The following is a 17,959-nucleotide window of genomic DNA, read 5'->3' on the forward strand; positions in this document are numbered from 1 at the left end:
CCTCCCCCCGCCTGCTGCCCCCCCCCCCCCTGCAGAGGGCTCCGAGGGAGGGCAGGTGCGCGTCCGAGCTCCCATGCGAGCGCAGGCTCTCTCTGCAGTGATGAGGACGGGCGAGAGCGGCCTCACGGTGTTCCGGCTGCTCACCAAGCAGGCCGGCTGGCTGTGGGTGCAGTCCAACGCCCGCCTGGTGTTCCGTGGCGGCCAGCCCGACTGCATCGTCGCCCGGCAGCGGGCCCTGACGTAAGTGCGGCCCCGGGGGACGGCGGGCGCGGGGGGGGGAGGGACCTGTCGTAAGTGAGGGCGCGACGTCCGCTGGGGCCCAGCGGCAGTGCGAAACCCGACAGAAATGAAGTCCTTGAGGTCCCCCTGTGAGGACCCTGTCGTAAAAGCAAGGTCCCGACGTAAGTGTAATCGTGCAACAAGACGTAACTAAAAGCCCCTACGGTACAACGAGATCCTTGTGCAGAGGACCCAATGCAAATGAGAACCGGAAGGGAGGGTCTGAAACCCTGCCTTGGGAGCGAGGTTTCCTCTAGCCTCGAGTTGGCAGCCTCTGAAGGCCACCCAGCTTTCAGGGGCCAAGTAAAGCTGCAGCTCATCTATAGTTGTTTGGCCGTAGACAGGACGCTCAATTCCCGTGGGCCTCAATCTCGGCCAACAGTAGGGTAGGCGGAGCACTCCACGAGGGGGAGGGGAGGCGCTTTGTGAGCACGTGGGTTCAGTTCCACGGATTCAGTCGGCCTCGTCCCAGCGAGGCTGGCGGAGTCTAGGAGAAAGAGACGCGCGCAAGTATCCGTGTGTGCCTTTGGCTTTTGTAATGGACTCGCCTGCTTCTGCTGAACAATTAGTGCAGGCATGTACATGCACACCTTTTTCCCCTAAAAGAACCACAGACGGGGCTTTATGTCAAATTCTCGTATTTGCCTGGGTCATCGATTCTCATATTCGTGGCTCCTTGGGCCTATACCAAAATGGCTGCTCATATCAAGGCCCTGAAAACTGCTTACAGAGAATTCCCAGGTTCCTATTTACCCAGAGTTCAAATTCTGAACATAGAATCTTTCGTCAGCTATATTCAAAGGAAGTCACTGCTTCCCATTGCACTCTGCAAAAATCTGACCATGTGTCTCTCCTCAGAAATGCCATTCCTTCAGCCTGACTTCCCCACTTTTTTGCCACTTTTCTGCATTGGTAACGTGGTTTTTAGGGAAGAAGAGAATCAAAGCTATCACTCTGTAGGCTCTCCTCAGTAGGGTACACGTTCTGGGTAACACAAATCTGCCACTCACGTCCAGAAGACCCGGGTTTCATGGCCACTTTCTCGTCTATCTGCAGCATACTTTGTGAGCTGTAATATGCATACAAACAAGAGGAGTCTAACTGTTACCAACATGTTAAGACCACGAAGTGTTCTCTTTCAGCATGTGAACTTACACGGCCAGACCCCATTTGGGTCTATGGCATACATGTATAACATAGATGGTCACAATTGGAAATGTAGGGAATGATGAAAGAGCCTAGATAAGTTATCTGGCCCAGGTCTAATTAGTGTCATATTTTGAACAGTGACCAGAAAGCCAATAATGCCAAAATATGCCACACATAACAAAACGTTCCTGCTTTCTGAGCCTACAGCCTTCCTGAATAATGCTGAGATCACAGGAAATTATAGAACTGCATCAAATCACTTGGATTCTGAGCTTGATTTCACCCTGGTCTCAGATAAAGCACCTCGTAAATGTGCCTCAGTTTGCTGCCTTGCAAAAATAAGAGAGCTTCAGTATGCGTTTTCTATGGCTCTTAGCAGCTCTATTACTCCTTGGCGTCACTAAGCCAGATGTTCAGAACCCAGTAGTTTTGTTGAGTAATGTTGATTTCATTAAGTATAAAAGTAATACATTCCCATTCTTGAAAATTTAGAAAATGAAAAACATTGCAAAAGTGAAATGAGAATCAGCTGTTATCCTACTACTCAGAGAAATTGTTGTCAATATATTGATGTATTTCCTTCAGGTATGTTTTGGCTCATATTTAAGTTTTATACTTGAAACTATATTCTATATATAGTTATATTCTGGTGTTTCCACCTAAGAATAAGTTGAAAGCAAGTTCTCATATCAAAAGTATCCATAAATATCTTTATGACAGTACAGTATACTCCTCTTTGGATACATCATACCCTTTTATTAAATATTGGAATTAGGGAGGGGTTTTTCCATTATTATGAAGGCATTGTGATGAACACTTTTGTATATAAATATCTGGCTGCTATTCTGATTTCCTTAGGAGAATTCTCAGGAGTGGAATATTTAGGTCAAAGGGTTAAAACATTTCAAAGGCCCTTGATACTATTATCAAATGGCTTTCAAGAAAGGTTGTACCAAATTATTCTCTGGCCAGTCTTACTGCAACACCGACTTTAGCACAGATTGTCCTAGCACCAGATAGAGCAATGAAGAAGCAAGGTGTCAAGAAACAAAACTACGTTAACATATGAAAAATTAATTGCTCAAATAAGAAGTGTTTTAAATCCACAGAACAGGACAAAGTAAGTGAGGTTGGGGCAACAGAGTAACCATTTGAAGGATAGGGAAAGTTAAATCATACCTTTTTACAATGAAACGTATTTACCTTCATACCTTTTACAATGAAACTTTATCCACATTTGATTCTCTTTTTGTGAAACTTTCATGGAACAGTTCTGCTGCTGGTAATTTTTGCATCAGCCCTCCCATAAGTAACAGCTATAGTAACCGCTATAACTAAAACTTCTGGACAAAATATTATAAAACAACAACAACTAACCAGTCACTGGAGAATCAACACTTGAAAGAAGGGAATGGCACTGGGTGAGTTTCCTGGGTTTTACTGCTTTTAGTCTGAAGGAAGATTGCCCTGGGGGCTGGGCAGGTTAACACCCAAATAGAAAATTTATGGTCTCAATGACATGAGAACTAGACAACAGAGAGTGCAGTGACCGCAGCAGCTGCAAAATGAAATAATAATTTCTAGTTTTTAACTTCTCTCTTCTAGAGAGAGAGCTGAAGAGAAAGAGCCCTCAAATTCTGTGAATAAACTTAGCCCAAATCCGCTCACCCCTGAACCATGTATGTGTGGGATGGATAGCCAACCTGAGGCCTAAAGAAACCAAACAGATTCCAGCCGTTGCCCATCACAAGGGAAACAGAATTTGCATTTTCGGTCAAGTTCAACAAAGCAAAAACGTCAATGGTCTTTGGAGGAACGTGACAGAATAAGAATCTACAGTATATCATCACAATGTCCAGGATTAAATCCAAATTTACTTGTTGTTTGGTCAAGGATGCAACCCAAAATTACCAGATATATGAAGAAACAGGAAAGAAAGTTTCAAAACTAAAGGCAGTCCCTGGAGACCAGCTCTAAGAAGGCCCAAACACTAGATAAGAATTTTATAGCAACTATTATAATTATGCTTATGGACATGAAAGAAAATATGCCTGTGATGACTGCTATGATGAATTCAGAACAGAAAAATAGAAACTATAACAAACAAATTTTTTTCATCTCCAAAGTTTTATTTAAATTCTCATTAGTTAACATATAGTGTAATGTTGTTCTCAGGAGTAGAATTTAGTGATTCATCACTTACATATAACACCCAGTGCTTATCCCAACAAGTAATGCCCATAACCCATTTAGCCCATCTCCTACCCACCTCCCTCCATCAACCCTCTTTGTTCTCTATTGTAAAGAATCTCCTTTGGTTTGTTTCCCTCTTTCTCTTTTTTCCCCTTTGCATTTATTCATCCATTTTGTTTTCTAAATTACACATATGAGTGAAGTCATATGGTATTTGTCTTTCTCTGATGGACTTATTTTGCTTGGCATAATACATTCTACCTCCATCCATGTTGTTGCCAATGGCAAGATTTCTTTCTTCTTGATGGCAGAGTAATATTCCGTGTGTGTGTGTGTGTGTGTGTGTGTGTGTGTGTGTATTCTTCATCCGTTAATCAGTGCACACTTGGGCTCCTTTCACAGTTTGGCTATTGTTGATAATGCTGCCATAAATATTGGGGTGCATGTGCCCCTTCAAATCAGTATTTTTGTGTCCTTTGGGTAAATACCTAGCAGTGCAATTTCTGGAGTATAGGGAAGTTCTATTTCTAACATTCTGAGGAATCTCCATACTGTTTTCCAGAGTGGCTGAATCTGTTTGCATTCCAGTGTAAGAGAATTCCCCTTTCTCCACATCATCACCAACACTTGTTGTTTCCTGTGTTATTAATTTAGCCATTCTGACAGATGTGAGGTAGTATCTCATCATGGTTTTGATTCCTATTTCCCTGATGAGTGATGTAGAGCATCCTTTCATGTGTCTGTTAGCTATCTGGATGTCTTCTTTGGAGAAATGTCTATTCATGCCTTCTGCCCATTTCTTCACTGGATTATTTGTTTTTTGGGTGTTGAGTATGATAAGCTCTTTATAGATTTTGGATGCTGACCCTTTATCAGATATGTCATGTGCAAATATCTTCTCCCATTCTGTAGGCTGCTTTTTCATTTTGTTGATTGTTTCCTTCACTGTGCAGAAGCTTGTTATCTTGATGAAGTCCCAATAGTTATTTTTTGCTTTTGTTTCCCTTGCTTCTAGAGCCATATCTAGTAAGAAGTTGCTCTGGCTGAGGTCAAAGGGGTTGCTCCCTGTGCTCTTCTCTTGGATTTTGATGGTATCCTAACGTTTAGATTTTTCATCCATTTTGAATTTCTTTTTTGTGTCTGGTGTAAGAAAGTGGTCCAGTTTCATTCTTTTGCACGTTGCTGTCCAGGATTCCCAACACCATTCGTTGAAGAGACTGTCTTTTTTCCATTGGATATTCTTTCCAGCTTTATCAAAGATTACTTTACCATATAGTTGTGGATCCATTTCTGGGTTTTCTATTCTGTTCTATGTGTTCTGTTTTTGTGCCAGTACCATACTGTCTTGATGGCTAAACTTTGTAATATAGCTTGAAGTCTGGAATCATGATGCCTCCAAATTTGTTTTTCTTTTCCAGGATTGCTTTGGCTATTCAGAGTCTTTTGTGGTTCCATACCAATTTTAGAATTGTCTGTACTAGCACTGTGAAAAATGCTGTTGGCATTTTATTTTATTTTATTTTATTTTATTTTATTTTATTTATTTTGTTTTGTTTATTTTTTGAGAGAGAGAGAAGGTGCAAGTGGGGGAGGGCAGAGAGAGAGAGAGGGAGACACAGAATCTGAAGCAGGCTCCAGGCTCCGAGCTGTCAGCACAGAGCCCTACGCAGGGCTCAAATCCACAAACTGTGAGATCATGACCCGGAGCGAAGTCGGATGCTTAACCGACTGAGCCACCCACGTGCCCCAGTTGGTATTTTAATAGGGATTGCATTAAATGTGTAGATTGCTTTGGGTGGTATAGACATTTTAACAATATTTCTTCTTCCAATCCATGAGCATGGAATGTCTTCCTATTTCTTTGTGTCTTCAATTTTTTTTCATAAGTGTTCTATAGTTTTCAGAGTACAGATCTTTTACCTCTTTGGTTAGTTTTATTACTAGATATCTTATTGGTTTTGGTACAGTTATAAATAGGATTAATTTCTTGATATCTTTTTCTGATGCTTCATTATTGGTGTATAGAAATGCAACAGATTTCTGTACATTGATTTTATATCCTATGACTTTGCTAGATGCATGTTTCAGTTCTAGCAATTTTTTTGTGTGGAGTCTTTGGGGTTTTCTACATAGAGTATCATGTCGTCTGAAAATAGTGAAAGTCTGATTTCTGCCTTGCTGACTTGGGTGCCTTTCATTTATTTTTATTGTCTGGTTACTGAGGCCAAGACCGTCAGTACTATATGTTAAATATTAATGGTGAGAGTGGACATCGCTGTCCTGTTCCTGAGGAAAAAGGACTGTTTTTCCGTGAGGTAAAGCTCTCATTTTTTCCCCATTGAGGATTATATTAGCTGTGAGTCTTTCATATATGGCTTTATGATGTTGAGGTATGTTCCTTCTATACCTACTTTGTTGAGAGTTTTTATCAAGAATGGATGCTTTATTTTGTCAAATGTTTTTGCCACATCTATTGAGAGGATCATATGGTTCTTATCCTTTCTTTTATTAATGTGGTATATCACATTGATTGATTTGTGAATATTGAACCACACTGCAGCCCAGGAATAAATCCCACTTGATCATGGTGAATGACTATTTTAATGTACTGTTGGATTCAATTTGCTAGTATCTTGTTGAGAATTTTTGCATCCGTGTTCATCAGGAATATTGACCTGTAATTCTCTTTTTTAGTGGGGTCTTTGTCTGGTTTTGGAATCAAGGTAATGCTGGCCTTGTAGAATGAGTCTGGAAGTTTTCCTTCCATTTTTCTTTCTTTCTTTCTTTCTTTCTTTCTTTCTTTCTTTCTTTCTTTCTTTCTTGAACAGTTTGAGAAGAATAGGTATTAATTCTTCTTTAAATGTTTGGTAGAATTCCCCTCTGAAACCATCTGGCCCTGGACTTTTGTTGGGAGATTTTTTCATTACTGATCCAATTTCTTTGCTGGTTATGAGTATGTTCAAGTTTTCTATTTCTTCTTATTTCAGTTTTGGTAGTTCACACGTTTCTAGGAATTTATCCATTCTTTCCAGATTGCTCAGTTTGTTGGCATATAATTTTTCATAATATTCTCTTCTTAAAATTTTTTTGAGAGAGAGAGAGAGCATGCAGGGTAGGGGCAGAGAGAGAGGGAGACAGAGACTCCAAAGCAGGCTCTGTACTGTCAGCACAGAGCCTAGTGTGAGGCTTGAACCCACGAACCGTGAGATCATGACCTGAGCTAAAACCAAGAGTCAGATGCTTAACTGCCCGAACCACCCAGGTGTCCCCATAATATTCTCTTATAATTGTATTTCTGTGGTGTTCCTTGTGATTTCTCCTCCTCATTTGTGACTTCATTTGGGTCCTTTCTCTTTTCTTTTTGATAAGTCTAGCTAGGAGGTTATCAATTTATTAATTCTTTCAAAAATCCAGCTCTTCATTTCATTGATCTTTTCTACTACTTGTTATTGTTTCTATATTGTTTATTTCTGCTCCAATCTTTATTAATTTCCTTTTTCTGATAACTTTAGGCTTTATTTGCTGTTCCTTTGCTAGCTCCTTAAGGTGTAAGGTTAGGTTTTGTATTTGAGACTTTTCTTGCATCTTGAGGTAGACCTGTATTGCAATATACTTCCCTCTTAGGCCTGCCTTTGCTGCATCCCAAAGGTTTTGGACTGTTGTGTTTTCATTTTCTTTGGGGCTTCCATGTATTTTTTTTTTTTTATAAGAAACAGAAAATTTGAGATAGTATCTAAAATAGAAAGCTCACTGGGTGGATTTAACAACAGATTGGAGATGACAGGAGAGTTTATGACCTGAAGCTAAATGAATAGAATCATCCAATCAATAGAACAAAGAGGGGAGAGAAGATTGAAAAAAGAAATAAACAGCCTGAGGGATCTATGGGACAGTATCAAAAGGTCTAACATGTAGGTAAATGGAATGCTGAAAAAGAACAGAGTGGGCAATATATCTATATCTATCTGTCTATCTGTCCATCCATCTGTGTGTGTGTGTGTGTGTGTGTGTGTGTGCAAGCATGTGTCCATATGTTTGAAGAAATAATGACCAAAAACTTCCCCAATTTGATGAAAATTGTAACTGCAGATTCAAGAACCTCAGTGAATTCCAATCAGGATAAATACAAAGAAAACCACACCAAGGCATAGTCTTGTCAGATGTTGAACACCAAAGATAAAGAGAAAACTTTAAAGGCAATTTAAGATAAAAAGGACATAACATATAAGAAACAATGATTCCAATTATTGTGGACTTCTCATCAGAAACAATGGTGATCATAAGACATTAGAACAATATCTATGAAATCCTTTTAAAATTTGTCAACTCTGTATTCTGTGACCAGTGAACATATCCTTCAAAAATAATAGCAAATAAAGACATTTCTATTAAAAAACAACACCAAAAAAAACCCTAACAATTTATTGCCAGTAGACCTACAGTTTAATAAATGCTAAAAGAAATATGTCAGGCTGAAGGGAAATAATATCCACTAAGACCTTAAACCTCAAAAAAAGGAGTGGAGAGGATGAGAATGGTAAACATGTGGATAAATATTAAATATTATTTTTTTTTACTTTTTAAAGAATACATACGACTGCTTACAGCCAAAAATAGAATATAATATGTGATTTATAACATATGTAGATGCCATATATGTGACATCACTAGCATAAAAGATTGGTTTTAGAAGCACATGGACTATACCATGGAAAGGTGCATGTTTTATGTAAGTGACACAGTACTAATTGTAAGTAGACAGTGAAATGTTGAAGGCGTATTTCATAAATTCTAGCAGCCATTATAAATATAATGCAAAAGATAGAGCCAAAATCCATTATATAAATGAAAATTAATTTCTTAAAAAAGTAATATATCTAGGCAGGAAAGGGGTGGATGGGGGTAGGGGAAAAAGGGACAAAAAGAAAGTAAATAGTAATATAAAAGACCCCAATCCAGATATGTCAATAATTCCATTAAATGTTAATGGATAAAACACTCCAATTAAAACACAAAGATTATCAAAATGCATTTTAAAAAGTGCACTCAACTATATGTCTTCTACAAGAGATATGTTTTTAAATAGTGTCACAAATAAGTTGGAAGGAATCAGATGTAAAATAAAACATATGTGATAAAAACAGTAAGCACAAGAAAGCAAGAATGGCTGTATTCATGCAAAGTAGACTTAAAGACAAAGGCTATGACCAGTGATCTTCAGGTGAGATACCGGCTTCTCTAAAGGCCCCTCCAGTGATGGGGATTCCTATGCCCATAGCATCCTGGTCAGCTTCTGCCAAAGGCACTCCTTTTAGGTCAGTTTTCCTTTGTAGAGCTACAAATCAAATGGAGTCAGCCCAGCTGAAGGTTTTCCCCTTTGCTAAGCATGATGTTACATGACTGTTGGGGCAGCCCTATAGCAGCCATATCCCATGAGTCTTTTGGAAGGGAGAGGAGGAAGGAAGAGAAAACTATTCTTCCCAATGAAAAACAGATGTGTATGTCATATTTGCATAATAACTTATTCTTTTCAAAGTAAACTTAAAGTTTAGGGAATTTCTACATGGATTTTTGGACTACTCCCACAAATAAGCAGTTTCCTCAGACTACTTCAGAATCCAAGACAGAAAGTGCTTACCAAGAATGTAAGAGAGGAGCAAGTTCGATATTGTGGCTTCTCCCTTGTATGGACAAGCCAGAACAGATGATGTCCTGCCCTTTGCTCAGTTACTTGGCCACTATTGTCCCCTGACCAGGAGAGCCCCGTTTTCATTCTCATATCAATTTTCAGATGTGGTCTTTTGTTTCGTTAACCATAGGAATGCAGAGGGGGAAGATCACCTGCGCAAGAGGGCCCTGCAACTGCCGTTCACCTTCACCACAGGGGAAGCCATCCTGTATGATAGCAGCCCCCTGAGCCCTCTGACTTCCCTCCCAGCCAGGAAGAGGATCCGGGCAAGGAAGGGCACCCCCACTGGTCAGGGCCCTGTGCACCCAGGCTCTCTTCTGGGAGCCATGATGCGGCAAGATGAATCCATGTATTTGTCCTGCATGGTCCCAACCACCCAAGGCTCACCCTTGGAGAGGCAGGGGTCCAATGGCAGACATGAGGACGAGGAAGAGAAAGAGAAGGAGGAAGACCACTCCTTCCTGTCCCTCATTGAGACCCTGCTGGAGAAGGACACAGAAGAACAGCCTGATCTCTGCTCCACTCTCCAGCACCTGGGGGTCACTGACCTCAAGCAGTGTTTGTGGGAAGAGAGCCTTCTCAGGGCTGACTCAGGCCCTGCAGGGTCTCAGAACTTCCACCCACTGCCCTCCAGTCAGGGAGGGGGCTCCCACAGGGAAAAGGAAGTACTTTTTCATGACAGTGGAAATGTGGCATTGCCCCCACCAGCCAGCACAACTGTTCCACAGACCCTAAAGCCACAGCCTTCTCTGGGCTCGGGCCAGCTAACTAGGGAAGTAACTCCACCTCAGAACATGGGCACAGTGCCCAGCTGCCTTCACACACACACCCAGCATTTTTTCACCACTGGCCCTACATTCCAGAGCCCTCCACAGTGGCAGCCTCAGCACACCCAGGCAGCACCTTTAAATTTTGGGATATGCCACAAACCAACAATATTTGACTTCAGCCCCCTCCCCGAGGCCTCCAGCCCCAGACAGCCTGCTCAGGTGTTTCAGCCAAACCACACATCTTTGCTCCCTTTAGGAGAAAATGTTGTCCCTGGACACCTGGATCAGCCAGACCCTGGTTTTCTTGATTTTTGCAAAGAACCTATGCTCTGGACAGCCTCACACAGTGGTCAGTGTCAAGGGCCCTTCATCTCCTCAGACCCTACCTCCTGGGGCACCCATCCCTCAGAGAGCATTTGGGATTCCCCCATCCAAGGCCAGCCAGTAATGGTCCCTGTGGAAGTGGAGGCAAGGCAGGCCCAGCCTGACCCCTTCCACCACCTGAAGTCAACCATGGCCAACTCATGCCCTCCATGGGCAGGGCCAGCCAGTGACATTCCTCCTGAATTGTGCTGTGGTTTGCCCCCATCTGTGCAGGGGGCACTAGGTACCCCAAAGGACACACTTGGGAGTCAAGAGCACCCACCCCACTCCTTGGTGGTGAGCCAGCTCTCGGGGAGCCCTGCCTGTCCTTCCCAGGAGCTCCTGCACAGACCCTTGGCTATGCAGGACTCTTACAGCATGGACTGCCCCTGCCCAGCTGCCAAGCAGCAGCAGTGGCTGCAGACCCAGGAGGCATACGGGCCAGTGAGAGAAGGATTTCCAAGTGTCCAGCACCTGGGTGGCTGCTCAAGAGATGCCGTTCCCCCCGCCCTGCAGCCGAGCCCCTTCCTGTCCTCCAAAAGCAGCTCCCCAGGTATAGGCAGCAGCCAATGCAAGAGCCCAGCTGAACCCACAAGGCGGAGCAAGGACAGACCGGTCATCCTAGCCCCAGGTGCTGTGGTAAAATCCCAGGTGCAGTCCAGCCCTGTTCTGCCTCCCTGCCATCCTGACCCTGCCTGCCCATCTACGTCTACGCAGGGCAGCCATGACCTCCAGCTCCAGGTAGGTGTTGGCAAGCAGGACCATGGGAATTTGGGGGTAGCAGGAAGGGGTGCTCCAAGTGCAGAGCTGCTGGCAGATCTGAATATGAGGAGGCATCAGCCCAGCTAGCCAGTATTGTTGGAAGATCCCCCAGCCCAGCTGGGCCTAGGCACAGCATTGCTGTGAGGCTGCAGAGCAGGCACACATGGAGGGATTCTGCAAACATAGCAGGTCACTGTCAGTGTTGGTCAACTGAGGCCAGTGATGGTGGCAGGAGCAGCTTTACCCCTGGGAGTAGCCTGGTTATGACCTGGTAGGCCCTCCAGCTGTAGTCTGCTCCCACTCTGGTGTCTCTTGGGCCATCACTGAGCCACCTGGACACCTGCATGTAATTTAGCCCAGTTTTGGACACCCAGAGTTGGGTTGGTTGTAAGAATTTTGAATTTGATGCCCTTTTCTGCTGTGCTCCCCTCCTGGCACCATTTCCAATACCCAAAAGCAGGTTACCACAGGAGTGCTATTCATCGTCTGGTGCTACCAGGGAAGCAGGACCTCCACACACAGATTCTTCAAATAACTGTAGCATACACCCCCCAAAGCAGCTTTGGATGGAAGTCACACCAGCGGTGTTGTGGCCCCTCCGCCTCACACAGAGGAGCAGATGTGCCTTTCTGGTGACACAGGGAGGCCCTTAGGGCTAAGAAGGAATGTGGTGTCCCTGAACCCCAGGTAGCCCCATATGACTTCAGTAGGAGCTCCCCTCACTTCTCTGGATATTCTGCCCAGTCTCGTGTCACTCTGCCACCTCTCATTTCTGGGGTCTTCAGGCTCCTTCAGCTCACACCCCTTTTCAATTTTTTATTTTCCATCTGCCATAAGTTAGAAAATCAAAAGACCAAATTTGTTAGACTTATATCTGAAACCAAAATAATTCCTAATTAAAGCCTCAAATTTACATCTTTTGTAATCAAGTATCAATTTTAGAGTCCTTGGATTAACCCTCGTGTTCTATAATTTTGTTCTAACTGTTCTAAATGTTTCTCATTTCCCCATGGCAGTGTTATCAAAACAAAGTGCACAGCACCAGAGCACCTGGGATTGCAAGCCTCAAAGGAAGCACGTTTTCCTCCAAATTCTGACTTAGGCCATATTGTGCTCTTTGCCCCTGTCTGTGAACGTGATTTGGAGCCTTAACTATTAACATTTTCCCTTGAATTGAAGTATCTTAAATTTTCATATTTCTGGGTCAATAGTTAACTGTTTTCTATGTGTAATTACACATATCTGAAACCTTATTCTCTGTATCCCAAAGATATGTGGGTTTTTTTTCCTCATTTCATTATGTGCACTTTATACTCAAGACACACACAGAATCCTCATCCTTGTTAGAAAAGTAACTTTTGATCCACAAAAATGTTCATAGGAAAGAGACATAATGGGCATCCAACCCCCTAGACACATTCCAACATTTGCCTTCACAATGACATTTCCAAGCTCAGAGCTGAGGCTCAGCATCAGACAACCTATTTACAATCAGGGCCACCCAGACACATGGTTCTTACAGCACAATGACATGCTGAGAGCCACACGTGGAGAAGGGATGTGAGCCCTTTGGCCTAGACCCCTGAAAAGGGTTTGGCCTTCACCCAGTATCTAGGACACGGGAGAAGAGGGTCCTCTGTGGAGCCCATGTGCAGAAAGAATCGTGTCCTGCCTGAGAGGAAGGCATGGGGATGCTGTAGATGGAAGATCCAGACAGTGGTGCACCCTTGAGGCACAGAGTGCATGGACCTCAGTCTCCCAGCAGAGCAAACAGAAACACTGGCAGCCACTACTTCTCCTGCCATAAAGGACTCAGAACGGTCGAGACTCACAGTAGCACTTCCACTGACTTGTGAGGCTTCAACCACAGAACTCATTGTTCAGGAGCTGAATGGATGAAACATCATCAAGTACAACCGCCATTGGACTTGTTCACCACTGTCACCCAGAACCAGGCACACAGTGGGTGCTTAATGAATGGTAATAAACAAGTAGTCAGGAGTGGCCAGAGGGGCTGGCTATACTGGTTCACTCTTTTGTGGGGTGTGGCACACACTACCCTCTAGGGTACAGGGCTCCAACCAGCTCAAGGAACCAAGGGAGCTTCTTCTATTACAACTCGAGGGAAGGCCCAGAGACTCTGGCATAAAAATGACCAGAGGGGCCTCCACTGCTGCAGAGTTTGTAAGTTCAGACAGGGAGGGGCTGCACTAGGTTCCTGTCCAGGACCTTCACGGATCAGGAATATGCCCCCTCATTAGCCAAGGTCATGGAAACCACTCTTGGAGCTGGGGGAGGGGTCCCACCAAGCACATGGGCTGACAGTGGGGTAGGGAGTTTCGTAGAGGGAATTTAGGGTTCTCTTCAGGGATTATCAGAGAAGATGCTATAGAAGCCATAAACAGAAAATCCAATTCTGTCTGATTTAAACAGATCAGGGGTTGCTCCCCAGATAGAAGCCCAGTGCAGAAGAGAGTCTTTGGGATACTCCAGTGTTGCTGATGTTTCTCTCTGGTTCTTGGTGCTTCCCTGTGTAGTGTGTTTGCTTCACTCTGGACATGTGGCAGTTCCAGAGCCCAAACCACAGCCACAATGTGCCACACAGGAGTCTGTCCTTCCTTTCTGTGTCTCTCTTTCAAGAACAGGTGAAATTTCCCCAGAAGTTCCCAGCAATAACTTTACTAACCTAAGATGAATCATGTGCCTTTGTGTGAACTAATCATGGAAGAAGAACACAGGGAGGATGGGGATGCCTGGGGTTTCTGGGATTTCCCAGGTAGATTTGGGAGGCCCAGAGCACAGCACTGGACCTGGGATCATCTCTCATTCCCGAGTTGCTACTCAGTAGAGGAGAGGTGACTGTACCATGGGTGGAGAGGCTTTCGGTACATAGGCAATTCATGAATCTTCTGAAGGCTTGGTGGGCTCTCTGTCTTTGCCATCTAATGATCTCTGATTCCTGCAGCTGAGCTAGGCCCACAGGTGGCCACAGGAAACACAGTAACACAGGGGCTGGAGTCTAGACAGACCCAACTCTAAGCATGAAGGCCTACGAATGTCCAGGGCAGCTCTCACCCAGCTCTGACTGGAAAACCCAATATCACAAAGTATTGGTATTTATAGTTGGCCTAAGGACTCAGTGAAATTCCAGTCAAACTTGCCAGGTTTCTCATAAAACTTGAAAAATTGATTCAAAAATATATAAGGCAGGGGTGCCTGGGTGGCTCAGTTGGTTAAGCATCTGACTCTTGACTTCGGCTCAGGTCATGATCTCATGGTCTGTGACTTCAAGGCCCACATTGGGCTCTGCATTGACACCGCCGAGCCTGCTTGGGATTCCCTCTCTCTCTGTCTCTCTCTCTCTCTCTCTGCCCCTTCCCTGCTTGCTCTTTAGCTCTCTCTCAAAATAAATAAAAATAAACTTTAAAAATCTTTAAAATGTATAAGGCGGATGAAGGACCAAGATTAATCAAGATATCTAGTCATAAAGAAGAACAAAAGGCTATAGTTGCCATATTGCCTGTCAAGGCTTTCATAAAGCACAACAATGAAGAGACTACGGTATTGGTGTGCAGTCACACAGAACAGAGGAATAGATTAGAGCCCAGAAATAGACCACACATCCAGGAACTCATATGCCGGAAGGGATCAGAACTACGGTTCTGAATAGAACTGGTTTATTCTAGTGCACCTGGAAGTCTCACAGATCTGACTCCTGCTTCAACAGTATTTGGATGGAGCAGACCCTGGAACTTCCCTTCTTCCAGTCTCCACCCACCCTCCAAACTCTTTTCCAGTGGCAACCTTCAGAGCCATCTTCTCAGCACTCTCTGCCTCCAGGACCAGTCAGCACCCTACTTTGAGCTAGCTCCTTATTACCAGTAAACCATGAGCTCCTAGGTTTGTCAGAATTATTCCCCCATGGTGGGGTGTCAACCACCTCACCAACATGCATCTGTGGCCCTCCAGCACCTATCTCTCTCTAGGCTTCTATTTCTACTATGAAGACATGGCTCTGGAGGGCATGGGCCACTTCTGCAAGTTGGCTGAGGAGAAGCCCAAAGATACTGAGCATCTCTGGAAGATGCAAAACCAGCATGGCAGCTGCATCCTCTTCTAGGACATATGAGCTGTCCCAAGATGAGTGGAGTAAAACCCTGGATACCATGGAAGCTGCCCTGGCTCTGGAGAAGAACCTGAACCAGACCCTTTTGGGTCTACATCCCCTGGATTCTGCCCATGCAGACCCCTGTCTCTGTGACTTCCTGGAAAGCCACTTCCTGAATGAGGAGGTAAAACTTATCAAGAGGATGGAGACCACCTGACTCACTTCTAGCAGGCTGGCTGGCCCCAGGCTGGGTTGGGCAAGGATCTCTTCAAAAGCCTCACCATCAAGCATGACTAGCAGCCTCTGGAGCCCCACCGCCTTTGAGGGGCCCCTCTGGTAATCCTCTGGTGCCAGGGCTTCTGCTTGAGCTTCTCTATGCAACTACTAGTCAATTTTTTAACCACCCTGGAATGCTCTACCAAGTCACAGACCAAATGGAAGCAATAAAACAATAAAGCTTTTTGCAGGGGAAAAAAAAAAAAAAAGCTATAGGGGACAGATAGGTCATTCAGCAATGAAGCTAAAATGATTGGTTATCCATATGGAAGATAATAAAATCGGGTCTTAGTCTTATGGAGCAGATAATTAATAAAGTCTAAATGGAGCAGATCATTAGGAAAAGCAAAAGTTTCAGCATTTTATTTTTTTAGACATTTACTTTTGAGAGAGAGAAAGAGAGCACTAACATATGGGGGGAGGGACAGAGAAAGAGGGAGACACTGAATCCAAAGCAGGCTCCAGGCTCCGAGCTGTCAGCACAGAGCCGGATGCAGGGCTTGAACTCACGAACCACGAGATCATGACCTGAGCTGAAGTTGGACACGTAACCACTTGAGCCACCCAGGCAACCCAAAAGTTTCAGCATTTTAGAAAAAACTATAAGAGATTATATTTATGACCTCAGGATAGGAAAGAATTTCTAAAACAAGACATAAAGAGCAAAAGCTAGGGGCGCCTGAGTGGCGCAGTCGGTTAAGCGTCCGACTTCAGCCAGGTCACGATCTCGCGGTCCGGGAGTTCGAGCCCCGCATCGGGCTCTGTGCTGACAGCTCAGAGCCTGGAGCCTGTTTCCGATTCTGTGTCTCCCTCTCTCTCTGCCCCTCCCCTGTTCATGCTCTGTCTCTCTCTCTGTCCCAAAGATGGATGAGCGTTGAAAAAAAAAAAAAAAATTAAAAAAAAAAAAAAGAAAAAGAGCAAAAGCAAAAAAAAAAAAAAAAAAGGAAAGAATTGGTAAATACTTTTTAAATACGTTAAAAATTAGTAACTTTTATTCATAAAATATCCCACTTGAAATGGAAAGACAAATAAAAACAAACTATTGGGACTACACCAAAATTAAAAGCTTTTGCACAGAAGAAAAAACTATCAACAAAAGGCAACCTACTGAATGGAAGAAGATAGTTGCAAATGATATCGCCAATAAGAGGTTAATATCCAAAATATATAAAGAACTCCATACAATTCACCACCAAAAAAAATCCAACTTAGAAATGGGCAGAGGGGGGCGCCTGGGTGGCGCAGTCGGTTAAGCGTCCGACTTCAGCCAGGTCACGATCTCGCGGTCCGTGAGTTCGAGCCCCGCGTCGGGCTCTGGGCTGATGGCTCAGAGCCTGGAGCCTGTTTCCGATTCTGTGTCTCCCTCTCTCTCTGCCCCTCCCCTGTTCATGCTCTGTCTCTCTCTCTGTCCCAAAGATGGATGAGCGTTGAAAAAAAAAAAAAAAAATTAAAAAAAAAAAAAGAAAAAGAGCAAAAGCAAAAAAAAAAAAAAAAAAGGAAAGAATTGGTAAATACTTTTTAAATACGTTAAAAATTAGTAACTTTTATTCATAAAATATCCCACTTGAAATGGAAAGACAAATAAAAACAAACTATTGGGACTACACCAAAATTAAAAGCTTTTGCACAGAAGAAAAAACTATCAACAAAAGGCAACCTACTGAATGGAAGAAGATAGTTGCAAATGATATCGCCAATAAGAGGTTAATATCCAAAATATATAAAGAACTCCATACAATTCACCACCAAAAAAAATCCAACTTAGAAATGGGCAGAGGGGGGCGCCTGGGTGGCGCAGTCGGTTAAGCGTCCGACTTCAGCCAGGTCACGATCTCGCGGTCCGTGAGTTCGAGCCCCGCGTCGGGCTCTGGGCTGATGGCTCAGAGCCTGGAGCCTGTTTCCGATTCTGTGTCTCCCTCTCTCTCTGCCCCTCCCCCGTTCATGCTCTGTCTCTCTCTGTCCCAAAAATAAATAAACGTTGAAAAAAAAATTAAAAAAAAAAAAAAAAAAAAAAAAAAAGAAATGGGCAGAGGACCTGGACAGACTTTTCTCCAAAGAAGACATACAGATGACTAACAGACACATGAAAAGATGATCAACGTCACTCGTCATCAGGGAAATGCAAATCAAAACCACAACTAGATATCACCTCACACCAGTCAGAATGGCTAGAATCAAAAAGACAAGAAATAAGGATGTTGGCCAGGATATGGAGAAAAGGAAACCCTTGTTGGTAAACAGAGTTGGGTTTTCTGTTTATGATTTCCAACAGCAGCTGGGAATGCAAACCGGTGCAGCCACTGTGGAAAACAGTGTGGAGATTCCTCAAAAAAATTAAAAATAGGGGCACCTGGGTGGCTCAGTCGGTTG

The 17,959-nt window shown here is 43.7% G+C and overlaps 1 protein-coding gene and 1 pseudogene across 2 annotated transcripts in view; both read left to right on the forward strand.

Moving 5' to 3' along the window:
* LOC123610433 (aryl hydrocarbon receptor-like) overlaps nt 1-13,216 on the forward strand; it is a 66,930-nt gene extending 53,714 nt beyond the window's left edge. The window contains exons 9-11 of one of the 2 annotated variants that reach the window (XM_045501019.1): nt 99-240; nt 9,441-11,184; nt 12,222-13,216. In XM_045501019.1, the coding sequence (XP_045356975.1) occupies nt 99-240; nt 9,441-11,184; nt 12,222-12,302 (1,967 nt within the window). In that variant the 3' untranslated portion in view covers nt 12,303-13,216. Of the gene's footprint in view, nt 1-98; nt 241-9,440; nt 12,119-12,221 lie in introns of those variants that run through there. The other variant, XM_045501018.1, reaches the window with a different exon arrangement.
* Nucleotides 13,217-15,093: 1,877 nt separating this feature from the next.
* On the forward strand, nt 15,094-15,783 carry LOC123575980 (annotated as a pseudogene).
* Nucleotides 15,784-17,959: the final 2,176 nt, after the last annotated feature.

This window comes from Leopardus geoffroyi, chromosome C2 (genome assembly GCF_018350155.1).
Source record: "Leopardus geoffroyi isolate Oge1 chromosome C2, O.geoffroyi_Oge1_pat1.0, whole genome shotgun sequence".
Classification (NCBI taxonomy): domain Eukaryota; kingdom Metazoa; phylum Chordata; class Mammalia; order Carnivora; family Felidae; genus Leopardus; species Leopardus geoffroyi.